The 17584-nt window shown below is 42.8% G+C and overlaps 1 protein-coding gene across 1 annotated transcript in view; it reads left to right on the top strand.

Annotated features, from left to right (window-relative positions):
- Positions 1–17584, top strand: part of MYO18B (myosin XVIIIB) — a 1084067-nt gene that overhangs the window by 975788 nt on the left and 90695 nt on the right. Inside the window, exon 41 of the mRNA XM_077295498.1 lies at positions 8237–8370. Within this exon, the coding sequence (XP_077151613.1) occupies positions 8237–8370 (134 nt within the window). The remainder of the gene's footprint in view (positions 1–8236; positions 8371–17584) is intronic.

Below are 17584 nucleotides of genomic sequence, written 5' to 3'. Positions count from 1 at the left end.
GTTCCCGGGCCTTAAGCCGTGGCTTGGTGTCAGAGCTTCTGCAATCTAGGAAAAGCAGATCAGGTCCCTGGCGGTCAGACACAACGGGGATTCCTTTTTTACAACTATATGGAGCTCACTGATCTCTATGCAGCAAACAGAAGCAGTGACGCTATTGATGCTTCTGTTGGATTTGCAATTACATAATTGACAAGTTTCTATCCAGCATAGTATAGCTGCTAGGTCCAAACAGACCCAGATCAGCGCTGGTAGTAACTTCTGTCATTTTAAATAGGTGCTTTCCCTGTAACTAGGGGTTTTATGAATGCCTTAAAATGGAAAAAATGAAAAAAAGATATGTTCCTCGAAGATCTTTCATGATCTGTGATGGACAAAGTTTGTAAAAAAGAATATGTATGTATGAAAAGTCTGGAAGAAATGTAGAAAAAATAAAAAGTCATCCCCACAAAAAAATACAAATAAATCTGATACTTTTCATGTAAATTACATTTTATTGCATGCATTAAATATAGCAAAAACCAAAAACCTACAGATATTAGGTCTCCACAAGAACGTAGGAACCTGGAAAATTAATTCAGCAGGTTATCTGGTGTGAAACATGGACAGTAAAAAATATCAAAAATATATATAAAAAAGTAGTCATACTTGCATGAAAAATATAAAAGTTACAGTGCTTTGGGAAAGTATTTGGCCACCTGGAACATTTCAACCTTTTCCCACATATCATGCTTCAAACATAAAGATACCAAATGTAAATTTTTGGCGAAGAATCAACAACAAGTGGAACACAATCGTGAAGTTGAACGAAATTTATTGGTTATTTTAAATTTTTGTGGAAATTCAAAAACTGAAAAGTGGGGCGTGCAATATTATTCTGCCCCTTTAACTTAATACTTTGTTGCGTCACCTTTTGCTGCAATTACAGCTGCAAGTCACTTGGGGTATGTCTCTATCAGTCTATCATCGAGAGACTGAAATTCTTGCCCATTCTTCCTTGGCAAACAGCTCGAGCTCAGTGAGGTTTGATGGAGATCATTTGTGAACAGCACTTTTCAGCTCTTTCCACAGATTCTCGATTGGATTGAGGTCTGGACTTTGACTTGGCCATTCTAACACCTGGATACGTTTATTTGTGATCCATTCCATTGTAGATTTTGCTTTATGTTTGTGATCATTGTCTTGTTGGAAGACAAATCTCTGTCCCAGTCTCAGGTCTGTTGCAGACTCCAATAGGTTTTCTTCAAGAATGGTCCTGTATTCAGCTCCATCCATCTTCCCATGAATTTTAGCCATCTTCCCTGTCACTGCTGAAGAAAAGCAGGCCCAAACCATGATGCTGCCGCCACCATGTTTGACAGTGGGGATGGTGTTCAGGGTGATGAGCTGTGTTGCCTTTACGCCAAACATATTGTTTGGCTTTGTTGCCAAAAAAGTTCGATTTTGGTTTCATCTGACCAGAACACCTTCTTCCTTCACCTTCATGTTTGGTGTGTCTACTGTCATGATTCTCAATGGCGAGAGAACATAGCCCAGCACATATGAGAACTAGCTTTTGGAAGATGGAAACTATACTGACCATGAACTAAACCTGCCGCACAACTAGAAGTGGCCGGGTAGCATGCCTACGTTTTTTAACCCTAGATGCCCAGCGCCAGCCGGAGAACTACCTAATCCTAGCAGAGGAAAAGACAGTCCTGGCTCACCTCTAGAGAAATTTTCCCAAAAGGCAGACAGAGGCCCCCACATATATTGGCGGTGATTTAGATGAAATGACAAACGTAGTATGAAAATAGGTTTAGCAAAATCGAGGTCCGCTTTCTAGATAGCAGGAAGACAGAAAGGACACTTTCACGGTCAGCAGAAAACCCTATCAAAACACCATCCAGAAATTCCTCCAAGACTCTAGCATCAACTCATAACACCAGAGTGGCAATTTCCGATCACAAGAGCTTTCCAGACACAGTAACGAAACAGCAGCTGTGAACAGGAACAAAATGCAAAAACACACAAGGACAAAAGCCCAACTTAGCTGGGAGTTGTCTAGTAGCAGGAACAAGCACAGAAGGCTTCTGATTACATTGTTGACCGGCAAGAAACTGACAGAGGAGCAAGGTTATATAGCGACTCCCACATCCTGATAGGAGCAGGTGAACAGAGGGGATGATGCACACAAGTTCAATTCCACAAGTGGCCACCGGGGGAGCCCAGAATCCAATTTCACAACAGTACCCCCCCTCAAGGAGGGGGCACCGAACCCTCACCAGAACCACCAGGGCGATCAGGATGAGCCCTATGAAAGGCATGGACAAGATCGGAGGCATGAACATCAGAGGCAGTGACCCAAGAATTATCCTCCTGACCGTATCCCTTCCATTTGACCAGATACTGGAGTCTCCGTCTGGAAACACGAGAGTCTAAGATCTTTTCCACAACGTACTCCAACTCACCCTCAACCAACACCGGAGCAGGAGGCTCAACGGAAGGCACAACCGGTACCTCATACCTGCGCAACAATGACCGATGAAAAACATTATGAATCGAAAAGGATGCAGGGAGGTCCAAACGGAAGGACACAGGGTTAAGAATCTCCAATATCTTGTACGGGCCGATGAACCGAGGCTTAAACTTAGGAGAAGAAACCCTCATAGGGACAAAACGAGAAGACAACCACACCAAGTCCCCAACACAAAGCCGAGGACCAACACGACGACGGCGGTTGGCAAAAAGCTGAGTCTTCTCCTGGGACAACTTCAAATTGTCCACCACCTGCCCCCAAATCTGATGCAACCTCTCCACCACAGCATCCACTCCAGGACAATCCAAAGATTCCATTTGACCGGAGGAAAATCGAGGATGAAACCCCAAATTACAGAAAAACGGGGACACCAAGGTGGCAGAGCTGGCCCGATTATTGAGGGCGAACTCCGCCAAAGGCAAAAAAGCAACCCAATCATCCTGATCCGCAGACACAAAACACCTCAAATATGTCTCCAAGGTCTGATTAGTCCGCTCGGTCTGGCCATTAGTCTGAGGATGGAAAGCAGACGAAAAAGACAAATCTATGCCCATCCTAGCACAGAATGCCCGCCAAAATCTAGACACGAATTGGGTCCCTCTGTCAGAAACGATATTCTCAGGAATAGCATGCAAACGAACAACATTTTGAAAAAACAGAGGAACCAACTCGGAAGAAGAAGGCAACTTAGGCAAGGGAACCAGATGGACCATCTTAGAGAAACGGTCACACACCACCCAGATGACAGACATCTTCTGAGAAACAGGCAGATCCGAAATAAAATCCATCGAGATGTGCGTCCAAGGCCTCTTCGGGATAGGCAAGGGCAACAACAATCCACTAGCCCGAGAACAACAAGGCTTGGCCCGAGCACAAACGTCACAAGACTGCACAAAGCCTCGCACATCTCGTGACAGGGAAGGCCACCAGAAGGACCTTGCCACCAAATCCCTGGTACCAAAGATTCCAGGATGACCTGCCAACGCAGAAGAATGAACCTCAGAGATGACTCTACTGGTCCAATCATCAGGAACAAACAGTCTACCAGGTGGGCAACGATCAGGTCTATCCGCCTGAAACTCCTGCAAGGCCCGCCGCAGGTGTGGAGAAACGGCAGACAATATCACTCCATCTTTAAGGATACCTGTGGGCTCAGAATTACCAGGGGAGTCAGGCTCAAAACTCCTAGAAAGGGCATCCGCCTTAACATTCTTAGAACCCGGTAGGTACGACACCACAAAATTAAACCGAGAGAAAAACAACGACCAGCGCGCCTGTCTAGGATTCAGGCGCCTGGCAGACTCAAGGTAAATTAAATTTTTGTGGTCAGTCAATACCACCACCTGATGTCTGGCCCCCTCAAGCCAGTGACGCCACTCCTCAAAAGCCCACTTCATGGCCAAAAGCTCCCGATTCCCAATATCATAATTCCGCTCGGCGGGTGAAAATTTACGGGAAAAAAAAGCACAAGGTCTCATCACGGAGCAGTCGGAACTTCTCTGCGACAACACCGCCCCAGCTCCGATTTCAGAAGCGTCGACCTCAACCTGAAAAGGAAGAGCAACATCAGGCTGACGCAACACTGGGGCGGAAGAAAAGCGGTGCTTGAGCTCCCGAAAGGCCTCCACAGCATCAGGGGACCAATCAGCAACATCAGCACCCTTCTTAGTCAAATCAGTCAATGGTTTTACAACATCAGAAAAACCAGCAATAAATCGACGATAAAAGTTAGCAAAGCCCAAAAATTTCTGAAGACTCTTAAGAGAAGAGGGTTGCGTCCAATCACCAATAGCCTGAACCTTGACAGGATCCATCTCGATGGAAGAGGGGGAAAAAATGTATCCCAAGAAAGAAATCTTTTGAACCCCAAAAACACACTTAGAACCCTTCACATACAAGGAATTAGACCGCAAAACCTGAAAAACCCTCCTGACCTGCTGGACATGAGAGTCCCAGTCATCCGAAAAAATCAGAATATCATCCAGATAAACAATCATAAATTTATCCAAATAATCGCGGAAAATGTCATGCATAAAGGACTGGAAGACTGAAGGGGCATTTGAAAGACCAAAAGGCATCACCAAATACTCAAAATGGCCCTCGGGCGTATTAAATGCGGTTTTCCACTCATCCCCCTGCTTGATTCGCACCAAATTATACGCCCCACGGAGATCAATCTTAGAGAACCACTTGGCCCCCTTTATACGAGCAAACAAATCAGTAAGCAGTGGTAACGGATATTGATATTTAACCGTGATTTTATTCAAAAGTCGATAATCAATACACGGCCTCAAAGAGCCGTCTTTCTTAGACACAAAGAAAAAACCGGCTCCTAAGGGAGATGACGAAGGACGAATATGTCCCTTTTCCAAGGACTCCTTTATATATTCTCGCATAGCAGCGTGTTCAGGCACAGACAGATTAAATAAACGACCCTTAGGGTATTTACTACCCGGAATCAAGTCTATGGCACAATCGCACTCCCGGTGCGGAGGTAGTGAACCAACCTTGGGTTCTTCAAAAACGTCACGAAAGTCAGACAAGAATTCAGGAATCTCAGAGGGAATAGATGATGAAATGGAAACCAAAGGTACGTCCCCATGAGTTCCTTTACATCCCCAGCTTAACACAGACATAGCTCTCCAGTCGAGGACTGGGTTATGAGATTGCAGCCATGGCAATCCCAGCACCAAAACATCATGTAGATTATACAGCACCAGAAAGCGAATAACCTCCTGGTGATCCGGATTAACACGCATAGTCACTTGTGTCCAGTATTGTGGTTTATTACTAGCCAATGGGGTGGAGTCAATCCCTTTCAGAGGTATCGGAGCCTCCAGTGGCTCCAAATCATACCCACAGCGTTTGGCAAAGGACCAATCCATAAGACTCAAAGCAGCGCCAGAGTCGACATAGGCGTCCGCGGTAATAGATGACAAAGAACAAATCAGGGTCACAGATAGAATAAACTTAGACTGTAAAGTGCTAATTGAAACAGACTTGTCAGGCTTCTTAGTACGCTTAAAGCATGCTGATATAACATGAGTTGAATCACCACAATAGAAGCACAACCCATTTTTTCGTCTAAAATTCTGCCGCTCGCTTCTGGACAGAATTCTATCACATTGCATATTTTCTGGCGTTTTCTCAGTAGACACCGCCAAATGGTGCACAGGTTTGCGCTCCCGCAGACGCCTATCGATCTGAATAGCCATTGTCATGGACTCATTCAGACTCGCAGGCACAGGGAACCCCACCATAACATCCTTAATGGCATCAGAGAGACCTTCTCTGAAAATCGCCGCCAGGGCGCACTCATTCCACTGAGTAAGCACAGACCATTTGCGGAATTTTTGGCAGTATATTTCAGCTTCATCTTGCCCCTGAGACAAGGACATCAAGGCCTTTTCCGCCTGAAGCTCTAAATGAGGTTCCTCATAAAGCAACCCCAAGGCCAGAAAAAACGCATCCACATTGAGCAACGCAGGATCCCCTGGTGCCAATGCAAAAGCCCAGTCTTGAGGGTCGCCCCGGAGCAAGGAAATTACAATCCTGACCTGCTGTGCAGGGTCTCCGGCAGAGCGAGACTTCAGGGACAAAAACAATTTGCAATTATTTTAAAATTTTGAAAGTGAGATCTATTCCCCGAGAAGAATTCAGGCAAAGGAATTCTAGGCTCAGACATAGGTGCATGAACAACAAAATCTTGCAAATTTTGTACCTTTGTGGCGAGATTATTCAAACCTATAGCTACACTCTGAAGATCCATCTGAAACAGGTGAACACAGAGCCATTCAAGGATTAGAAGGAGAGAAAGAGAGGAAGGCTGCAGTATAGGCAGACTAGCAAGTGATTCAATTAAGAGCACACTCAGAACTAGAGGGAAAAAAAAAAAAAAAATTGTAGCAGACTTCTTTTTTCTCTCCTTTCTCAGCCAGTAATTTAACCCTTTTTTGGGCCGGTCAAACTGTCATGATTCTCAATGGCGAGAGAACATAGCCCAGCACATATGAGAACTAGCTCTTGGAAGATGGAAACTATACTGACCATGAACTAAACCTGCCGCACAACTAGAAGTGGCCGGGTAGCATGCCTACGTTTTTTAACCCTAGATGCCCAGCGCCAGCCGGAGAACTACCTAATCCTAGCAGAGGAAAAGACAGTCCTGGCTCACCTCTAGAGAAATTTTCCCAAAAGGCAGACAGAGGCCCCCACATATATTGGCGGTGATTTAGATGAAATGACAAACGTAGTATGAAAATAGGTTTAGCAAAATCGAGGTCCGCTTTCTAGATAGCAGGAAGACAGAAAGGACACTTTCACGGTCAGCAGAAAACCCTATCAAAACACCATCCAGAAATTCCTCCAAGACTCTAGCATCAACTCATAACACCAGAGTGGCAATTTCCGATCACAAGAGCTTTCCAGACACAGTAACGAAACAGCAGCTGTGAACAGGAACAAAATGCAAAAACACACAAGGACAAAAGTCCAACTTAGCTGGGAGTTGTCCAGTAGCAGGAACAAGCACAGAAGGCTTCTGATTACATTGTTGACCGGCAAGAAACTGACAGAGGAGCAAGGTTATATAGCGACTCCCACATCCTGATAGGAGCAGGTGAACAGAGGGGATGATGCACACAAGTTCAATTCCACAAGTGGCCACCGGGGGAGCCCAGAATCCAATTTCACAACAGTCTACCAGGTGGCTTGTTGCAAACTTTAAACAACACTTTTTATAGATATTTTTGAGAAATGGCTTTCTTCTTGCCACTCTGCCATAAAGGTCAGATTTGTGCAGTGTACAACTGATTGTTGTCCTATGGACAGACTGTCCCACCTCAGCTGTAGATCTCTGCAGTTCATCCAGAGTGACCATGGGCCTATTGGCTAAATCTCTGATCAGTCTTCTACTTGCTTGAGATGAAGGTTTAGAGGGACGGCCGAGTCTTGGTAGATTTGCAGTGGTATGATACTCCTTCCTTTTCAATATGATCGCTTGCACAGTGCTCCTTGGGATGTTTAAAGTTTTGGAAATCATTTTGTATCCAAATCCGGCTTTAAACTTCTCCACAGCAGTATCACGGACCTGCCTGTTGTGTTCCTTTGTCTTCATGATGCTCTCTGTGCTTCAAACAGAACCCTAAGTCTATCACAGAGCAGGTGCATTTATACGGAGACTTGATTACACACAGGTGGATTATATTTATCATCATTAGGCATTTAGGACAACATTGGATCATTCAGAGATCCACAATGAACTTCTGGAGTGAGTTTGCTGCACTATAAGTAAAGGGACCAAATAATATTGCACTCCCCACTTTTCAGTTTTTGAATTTCCACAAAAATTTAAAATAACCAATACATTTTGTTCAACTTCACAATTGTGTTCCACTTGTTTTTGATTTTTCACCAAAAATGTACATTTGGTATCTTTATGTTTGAAGCATGATATGTGGGAAAAGGTTGAAAAGTTCCAGGGGGCCTAATACTTTCGCAAGACACTGTATATAGTCATTTACAGTATATGCATCCCAAAACAGCACTAAAAAATTATATAATTTGTCTCTTATAGAACAAAGCTTAACACAGCCAAGTCTAAGAAAAAAAAATAAAATAAAAAGAGGCAAAAATAAAAAAAATGGTTGGCCATTAAGACCCCTTTTGGCACGATCACTGTGGTGATGTATTATTAATCTATATTTTTACACTTTTTTTTAGGAGACGCAGGTATTTGAGCTCACGGCAGTAAGGCAGACTTTACAAGCTGATCTAGAAACATCAATTCGACGTATTGCTGACTTACAGGCTGCATTAGAAGAAGTGGAATCGAGTGATGACAGCGATATTGAAAGGTATTGGGTTTATTTTTGCAGTTTGTCATTTTATGAGATGATATTTTTTTTACTATTTTCCAAAAACAGGATCCCTTATGTCCATACATTTTGTCAGGTACTGTAGATTAAAGGAAACCTGTGACTGGGTTTTCCCGTATAAATGAAAGCCCCACTGTTAAGTCCTCTTGTACCTCCGGTCTGCAGCCTGTTTATAAGACAAAAGCTGCCATGTATACCAAAAAAATATACTTTTATAAGTCATCATTGCCATATGCTGATTGGTACTGTCCGACGAGTGTTGCTGATCTGTGCTTGGCGCCTCTTCTATCCCTCAATTACTGGCCCTCCACCGTGGTTTGATGTGGCCTATGTCTCTTATGTCATCCACAGTCTGTTAAAATCTTGCACCTGCATAGTAGTTTCCAGGAGCTGCACAACCACAAAAGACTAGACAGAAGTGTCATTAAAGGGAACCTATCAATTAATTCATGCTTGTTCTAACCACGGGCAGTGTGAATCAGAGCCTAGCTGCACAATTGCAGCCAGGTACGGTTCTTCTCTGAAATCCTTCAGCGTTTCAGTTAAAAGATTATTTAAATATATTAAAGGTTGAAGAAGTCCAAACGGTGCTTCTGGCAGATTAGGGTGCGCACATATAAGTGAGACCAGTGTTCAAATGAAGTCCCTAGTAAATTGTCGCATTAGTAATTGCTCAGTAGATTGGCATGACAGGTGTCATTCACGCATAATCTAATATAAGTTAATATGTGTAACAAGATAATATGAAGAAATGGAAGGTTAGAAGATGCGTTAAGTTCGCTGCCTTCAGTCCTTGGAGCAGTGAGAGGAAGTGCCATCATGCACTAGTCCTGCTGCTGCGTCACTCTGTGGGAGACGTGTGAAGTCTGTGGTCTCTGATCCTGGGGGCAATGGGTGAGGTGCCGTGGTGCACAGATCCTGATGTTGGATAGCGAGGGATCACAAGGTATCAAGCTTGGTTCAGGAGATGAGTACTCGCTGGTCAGAGTAGGTAAGATAATCAAAGTGCCGCAGCGCAGGCCCGGCCCATGGCGTGCACTGAGGGATCACTGCCGGTTGACCCGAGCATTAGTGCACTGCTAACAGATTGTAGAAACTGACGTAACTAAAGTTCTGACTCAATGTCGGACAGGTAAGAAAGCGATATCCAGAACATTTCAAAAGCTGTGGCTATCTTCTTCAGGGATCATGATTAATTAAATAGCTGACAGGTTACTATAGGGAGAGAAGAGATGACACTAGTCTCATCTCGCCTCCTTTCGGCTTCTCCCCACTCTGCTCCAGGTGACTGACAGGTATCTCCTTATGTACCCATGGAGAAAACCTCTTAATAACCTAACTACATGGAAGGGATCTGTCAATCACCTAGAAGTGGTTGCAGGGAGAAGCCAATTGAGGATAGCTTAGAATTAGTCATGTTTCTCCCTATAGCACCCTACCAGTTCTTCAGTCTATGGTTTTTTCTGAAATGAACCAGCAATTGTATAGCCAGGCTGATTATTTCTGGAACTAGATGGTGGCCCGATTCTAATGCATCGGGTATTCTAAAATATGTATGTATGTAAGTACGTCGCACTATGAGTGGGGGTTAAATTCCGCGCCAATATCACTGATTGGTCACGCCCGGCTGGCCGATCAGCGAAGCGTGGTTCAAATTTGGCGCCAATTCGTGGCCGGAATTCACCTGTCGCTGATTGGTCGCGGCCAGCTGGGCACGACCAATGACGGAAGCGGTGTTTAAATACTGCGCCAATATCGCTGATTGGTCGCGGCCGGCCGGGCATGACCAATGACCGAAGCGGTGTTTAAATACCGGGCCAATATCGCTGATTGTTCATGGCCGGCTGTGCGCGACCAATCTCTGAAGCGGTGTTTAAATCCCGTGCCTATATCGCTGATTGGTCGCAGCCGGCCAGGCGCGACCAATCAGCGAAGTGTAGTTTAAATCCCGTGTCAATTCACGACTGTGTCTGTCGCTGATTGGTCACAGGATGTCAGGGGTTCGGGGTGCTGGATGTCAGGGGTTCGGGGTGCAGGATATAGTACAGCCACATAGTATGTAACACAGCCACATAGTATATAGCACTGCCACGTAGTATGTAGTATGTAGCACAGCCACATAGTATATAGCACAGCCATGTAGTATATAGCACAGCCACGTAGTATATAGCACAGCCACGTAGTATATAGCAGCCACGTAGTATATAGCACAGCCCGTAATATATAGCACAGCCACGTAGTATATAGCACAGCCACATAGTATATAGCAGCCACATAGTATATAGCACAGCCATGTAGTATATAGCAGGCATATAGTATATAGCAGCCACGTAGTATATAGCACAGCCATGTAGTATATAGCCCAGCCACGTAGTATATAGCAGCCACGTAGTATATAGCACAGCCCGTAGTATACTGTATAGCACAGCCATGTAGTATATAGCACAGCCACGTAGTATATAGCACAGCCACATTGTATATAGCAGCTACGTAGTATATAGCCCAGCCACATAGTATATAGCACAGCCATGTAGTATATTGCACAGCCACATAGTATATGACACAGCACACATACTATATAACACAGACAGCCACGTAGTATACAGCAGAGCCATGTAGTATATAGCACAGCCACGTAGTATATAGCAGCCAAATAGTATGTAGCAGCCACATAGTATATAGCAGCCACATAGTATATAGCACAGCCACATGGTACATAGCAGCCATGTAGTATATAGCAACCACGTAGTATATAGCAGCCACATAGTAAATAACACAGCCCACGCAGTAAATAACACAGTTCACGCAGTATATAACACTGCCCACGTAGTTTTTATCAGTCACACAGTATATAACACAGCTCACGTAGTATACAGCGGTGTGGGCACCATATCTCTGTTAAAAAAAAGAATTAAAATAAAAAATAGTTGTATACTCACCCTCCGGCATCCACCGAAGCTGTCCCGATGCGTGCGAGACTGCCGCCAGCTTCCGTTCCCAGAGATGCATTGCGAAATTACTCAGATGACTTAGCAGTCTCGCGAGAAAGTCCGTGCTGCCCCTCTGATTTCCTTTTCTGTACCATGTGATGTGACAGCTGTAAAGTATTTTGGAAAAGCCCACACGGCCGTGCCTGCCATGACTGAGTTCATGTGAGTCTTCTCTGGCTGACTCAATCATTTTCATTATGTTAGCTATCAGTAGGCGATTAGCACAGACTGAACTGCAAATTGCTTTAATTCACTGGATCCAGCAAATTTCCTAAAATAATGCACACATTTTATCCTCCTTGAATCGATGCATTTATCTCTAATATATGGCAATTCTTATTATAATGTTAAGATCTGGAGCACTGCCAGATTTGCAGGGGAACTGCACTGTTATCTCACTTTTTTTTTTACAGCTAATGGGAATGACTCCAGTAATAACCTGATATCAGGTTTATCTCATGTTGTATTAGATTCATATTTGGAAACTCCAGAATGTAGAGCTAATATTAGGTAATGTGACTATTTAGCCAGCATATTTCACATAAGTAGCGATGTATAACATTGTTAATACTGATAACATATTTCCCTATAGAAGTAAATAGAACATGCAAAAAATGTGCTTTTATTTTCATCCATATTTATTTCAGTATTTGATAAATATCCATGGAAACTCATTAAGAAAAATATATCCATTTGCAGACAATATTAAGGTTTATCTCTACAATGTGTCTGCAAAGTCATGGTGCACTTTTGACCAGTCACAGGATCTATTTATAGTTTACATTTTGGCCCCCTTTCTCTGGCCCAATCATATCAGATCTGTTCATGAGGAGAGATGACAAGAACCAATCAAACAACACAAACTCATTTAAGCTATTGCTGAGCCCCCAGTCAGATTAACCCCTGATAAATTGACCTCTGATTAATACGCTGCCAGGTCTGTGACATCATGCAACCACAAGCTTATGCCAGCTGTGTGGTTTTCCATGCCAGTCGAGATGTGGACGGCACAGAGGAAAGTTCAGTGTGTTCTGTGGCTTGCTAAATTCGAATCTGTGACCAAAATGCTATGTGAATATCGGTGCGTTTATAACGAAGCACCACCACATAGGAATAACATTACTCGGTGGGATAAGCAGTTGAAGGAAACCGGCAGTTTGGTGGAGAAACCCCATTCTGGTAGGCCATCAATCAGTGACGGGTCTGTAGAGGCTATACGGGATAGCTACCTAAGGAGCCCTAAGAATCTGTGCATGCGTGTGCTTGACAATTACACCTAAGCAAGACTACAGTTCATAAGGTGTCAAAGAAACGTCTCTGTTTTACGGGGTACAAATTACGGCTGTTGCATGCTATCAAACCCCTTTTGAAGAAGCAGACCGCGAAACGTGCGTCAGGGGGTGGCGTGTGGAGCGAGGAGAGACATCTAGACTAATATGGGTAAGCCCCTATACATGGTAATAAGTAAATAGCATAGCTGTCACTATGGCACTTTATCTGCCGATCTGGTTTTGCACTATTGCACTTTAATAGCCAATCCTATTATGTGGATTTGAGTCATTACTAGTGTTGAGCATTCCGATACCGCAAGTATCGGGTATCGGCCGATATTTGCTGTATCGGAATTCCGATACTGAGATCCGATACTTTTGTGGTATCGGGAATCGGAATCGGAAGTTTCCAGTGTATGGTTCCCAGGGTCTGAAGGAGAGGAAACTCTCCTTCAGGCCCTGGGATCCATATGAATGTGTAAAATAAAGAATTAAAATAAAAAATATTGATATACTCACCTGTCCGGATGCCCCTGGACATCACCGCTGGTAACCGGCAGCCTTCTTTGTTTAAAATGAGCGCGTTCAGCACCTTCCATGACGTCACGGTTTCTGATTGGTCGCGTGCCGCTCATGTGACCGCCACGCGACCAATCACAAGCCGCGACGTCATGGAATGTGCTGGACGCGCTCATTTTAAGCAAAGAAGGCTGCCGGTTCACAGCGGTAAGGTCCAGGCTGCGTCGGAGAGGTGAGTATATCAATATTTTTTATTTTAATTCTTTATTTTACACATTAATATGGATCCCAGGGCCTGAAGGAGAGTTTCCTCTCCTTCACACCCTGGGAACCATCAGGGATACCTTCCGATACTTGAGTCCCATTGACTTGTATTGGTATCGGGTATCGGTATCGGATCAGATCCGATACTTTGCCGGTATCGGCCGATACTTTCCGATACCGATACTTTCAAGTATCGGATGGTATCACTCAACACTAGTCATTACTAGAAGTGCCTTGACGTTATGAGCCTTATACTATGGACCGTATAGTGGTAGCCCTTGTGATGTGATAAGTTCTCTGCCCGCTCCGCCACCATTATTTGTTTCCTCCTCCACTTATCCTGTTATACATGTATTATATTACTGTTGTTAACTCATTTGAGATATAATATTGAATTAATAAAAATTATATATATATTTTTTTTAAAAAAATGTGTTATGGGATTTATGTACTCCGTTTTCTGGTTTTATGCTATCAAACTAGCAGATAGACCCAAACGATGCACGTTTGCTACAGATATGCTTCATGAGATCGACAATGATGCAAGATTTTTGCAGAAGATTGTGTTTAGCGATGAGGTGACCTTCCATATCTGTGGACATGGTCATCGCCATAACATCCAAATATGAGCTAACCATGTGTGTTGCTAGAACTTTACTATCGTTTGGATGTGTGTAGGGCAACAAATGGAGCCCACACCGAACTGCACGGAATAGTTATGAAACTGGGAGAGTTTTTCTTTTATTTGGAGCAGATTTCACATTTCTATTGTTTTTTGTTGCTTTCCAGTGACTGGTCAAAAGTGCACCATGACTTTACGGACACACTGTATATTTAAATATTTTGGTACAATGTCCCTGATTTATGAGGCCTTAAGAAATTGTTATTTAGGCTGCTTGTTATTTTATTTTTTAAAATTGAAATTTGCTTTAATCCGCGATGTCTCCAAAATCTTGATTTCCAAAGTTTGATCATCATATCTATTGATGTATAGCATGTCTGTGTGTTTATTACAGTTCTGTGCTGACTGGTTGTTTCAAAATGAAAAAAGAGACCACTATTCTCATATCACTGTGATAATCACGAAATTTATATGCTCTATATGTTATCTATTTTTATTATGTACTTTGTGTAAGGAGGAATAGGTTCAGGTACCCACAATTAATGTGACATGTGGTGTAATACATAGAATATGAATATTACGTACAGAATTTCAGCTTCACCTGATTGCAGTAGAACATCTGTGCGTCGGTTGGGGAGTGAGTCTCCTGCCGAGATTCAGCTACACAGATCAAAGAATCCTGGGCAGTAAGGAGATCTGCAGTTCATCATTGAGGAGGAGAAGAAGTTTGTATACCCCTATAAAATGCTTGTAAAGCATTAATAAAATTGTGAAAATGGGTTAAGATGCCAATACTGACTTACAGTATCTCTGTACTACAAGAACTTCAAAGTACAAATGCAAAGTTGATGTTCTCATTGCTGCCTCTATGAAGCATTACTTGTATGTACTGCAATAGCTTCCTGCTAAGAAACAATATGGTGAACATAAGTCTCATAAAATATAACTTTTATTTAAATAATTAATTGATATAAAAACAATAAGAATAAGAAAAGCAGAGTAGCACAGTGGAGGACCACATGTATCAAAATATATGTACACTAGGCTATATGTTGCTTGGTAACAAAAACTGCTTTCCTGTGCCTAAATTAATTTGTATATGGAGTATGTTTTTCCAGTAACTATATATTATACCCTAGTGGGAAGATAAACATAAAAAAAATAAGACAATGGTAAGGCAATTACATGAAAATATGAAAAAGTGTAATGACATTTGGTCCTGACGTCCCAATGCGTGTTGTAGCTTAGTCAGCGTGATGAAGCAAGGGTGAAACGTGCTTTGGGGCACCAGGACCACATATAGTTTTTGAAAAAACATACTCCATATGTAAATTAATTTTTATGCACAAGAAAGCATTTTTTTGTTAACAAGCAACAAATAGTCTATTGTACATAAATTTTAATACATGTGATCCTCCATTTCGCTACTCTGCTTTTTTATTCTTATTGTTTTTACATCTATTTATTATTCTAATAAAAGTTATGTTTTATGACACATATGCATCATATTGTTCCTTTATTGGTAATCATCAGTTTAGGTGTGTTTCAGATTAAATATACTATACATTAATATGCTCAGATTTGTTGTTTGTAATAGTTTTCTGCCAACAATTTAAACGGAATCTGTCAGTAGGATAAACCCTTTTAAGCTGTCTATATGGGCATGTAGGTCACTGGAAGCTGAATAAAATTATACCTTGATATCTGTAATCTGATGTCTTATTCCAGGGAAATCCATGTTTTTCTTATTTGAAAATGATCTGTTTAGAACCATGGGTCGAACACTGAACTGCATGAGAATCTGCCTCCAGAGCTTTTTTTAATTAAAAAAAAAAGGTGTTACCAGTGTGAGACATGTAATTAACACAAAACAGTGGAACTGAACATTGCATTCTAACAAATACATTTGTTGCAGCTCTCACAGCTCTGCTGTAGTGCAACACTGGCTGCCTGTGAGATGGAATCTGAAACCCTCAGAGGACACCTATAGATGTGTCAGTTACAATTACAAACAGCTCTACAGTGAGTTCAAGAGATGTTTTAAAAAAAATTATTTAGAAGCTCAATTTTTCTTATGCTAATTAGGCCTTTTACTAGTCGACTGTTAGTTTTCCCAGACTAGTTCCCTCTCCGCGTGTTATCACATCCCTGTGGACCTGATAACATGGATTGCAAGAGCTGGTGTAATCCCCAGCTCCCTGCATATCTCGCACATGTGCGTGGCTTTATTTGGCAGCGTCATTGCACCTCTGAAGCCATGTGTACGCATGCCGGCTTCAGAAATGTACTGCACATGACCATAAAAACAGAGAATGTATGTGAGCCATATTCTGCACTTCTGGTCATGTGCAGTGCACCTTTGAAGTCGGGAAGTTTACACCTGGCTTCAGAGGCACAATGATGTGCCTGAAGAAAGCCACACTCATATACAAGCTTTGCAGAGTGCTGGTGATGAATGATGCCGTCACTTACAAATCATGTTGTCATGCCCACAGGGATGTAATAACTAGAGATAAGCAAACCTTTCAAGATTCGGCTCGGTTCCATTCACCAGGAGGCCAAACAAAGGTATACGCAACACCTTAAGAGGTGACAAAAAGCTTCACAAACTAAAATTAGGGGCAGACACCATGAAAAGTGGAATCAAATGACCCACAGTAGAAAATTACAAATGGCACAGCAGCAATCAGTCATAAGCCACGCATGAGGTATCAGGATCTGGGCCAGCATTTACATCTTTGAATTGAAGTTTCAATGAGGGCCTGATGGTTAAGGGAGCAGTTTAAGCCTTCTTAAGCTGGGAGCCCTGATACCTCATGCAACACCTCCAATTTTTTTTTTCCAGCCACACTCAGATGGCATAAGCATCAATATCATAGAGTACTATTTGTAAAAGATGTAAGAATGTCTTGGAGCCCTACTTGCACAGGCAAACCACCAGATAAGAGATGCTACTTGGAGTCTCCACATTTCAAAAAATTATTGTCACACATCTCTATATTGGCATCAATTTCCTCAGAGTATAAATATTATAATAGGCCTCAGAACACCTTCCACTACAGGCAAACCACCAGATGGAGACCCAACTTGGAGTCTCCAAATTTAAAAAAATTGTTTGTAACATCAGCAGTAGTAGCAACAGCAGGCACAGAAGCCACACCAATGGTGTCACATGCTGCAATAACACAAGATCAATGAATGACACTGAAAACGACACTATCGCCTAGTCTGCCCAGTCTGAGACTGGGGTGCAAAAAAATTGGAGATCCATGACTTGTTCAATTTGATGAAATTTGGGCAGTCTACACTTTTAGGGGATTGGTGTATGCTCTTATCCATCAGGACCCCAACAGCAGCGCTGAAGACTAGTGTTGAGCATTCCGATACCGCAAGTATCGGGTATCGGCCGATATTTGCTGTATCGGAATTCCGATACCGAGTTCCGATATTTTTGTGATATCGGAAATCGGAATCGGAAGTTCCCAGGGTATGGTTCCCAGGGTCTGGAGGAGAGGAGACTCTCCTTC

This window comes from Ranitomeya variabilis, chromosome 1 (genome assembly GCF_051348905.1).
Source record: "Ranitomeya variabilis isolate aRanVar5 chromosome 1, aRanVar5.hap1, whole genome shotgun sequence".
In the NCBI taxonomy this organism is placed as follows: domain Eukaryota; kingdom Metazoa; phylum Chordata; class Amphibia; order Anura; family Dendrobatidae; genus Ranitomeya; species Ranitomeya variabilis.
Note: the sequence above shows the minus strand (reverse complement) of the source record. Positions and strands in the feature narration are given on the sequence as shown.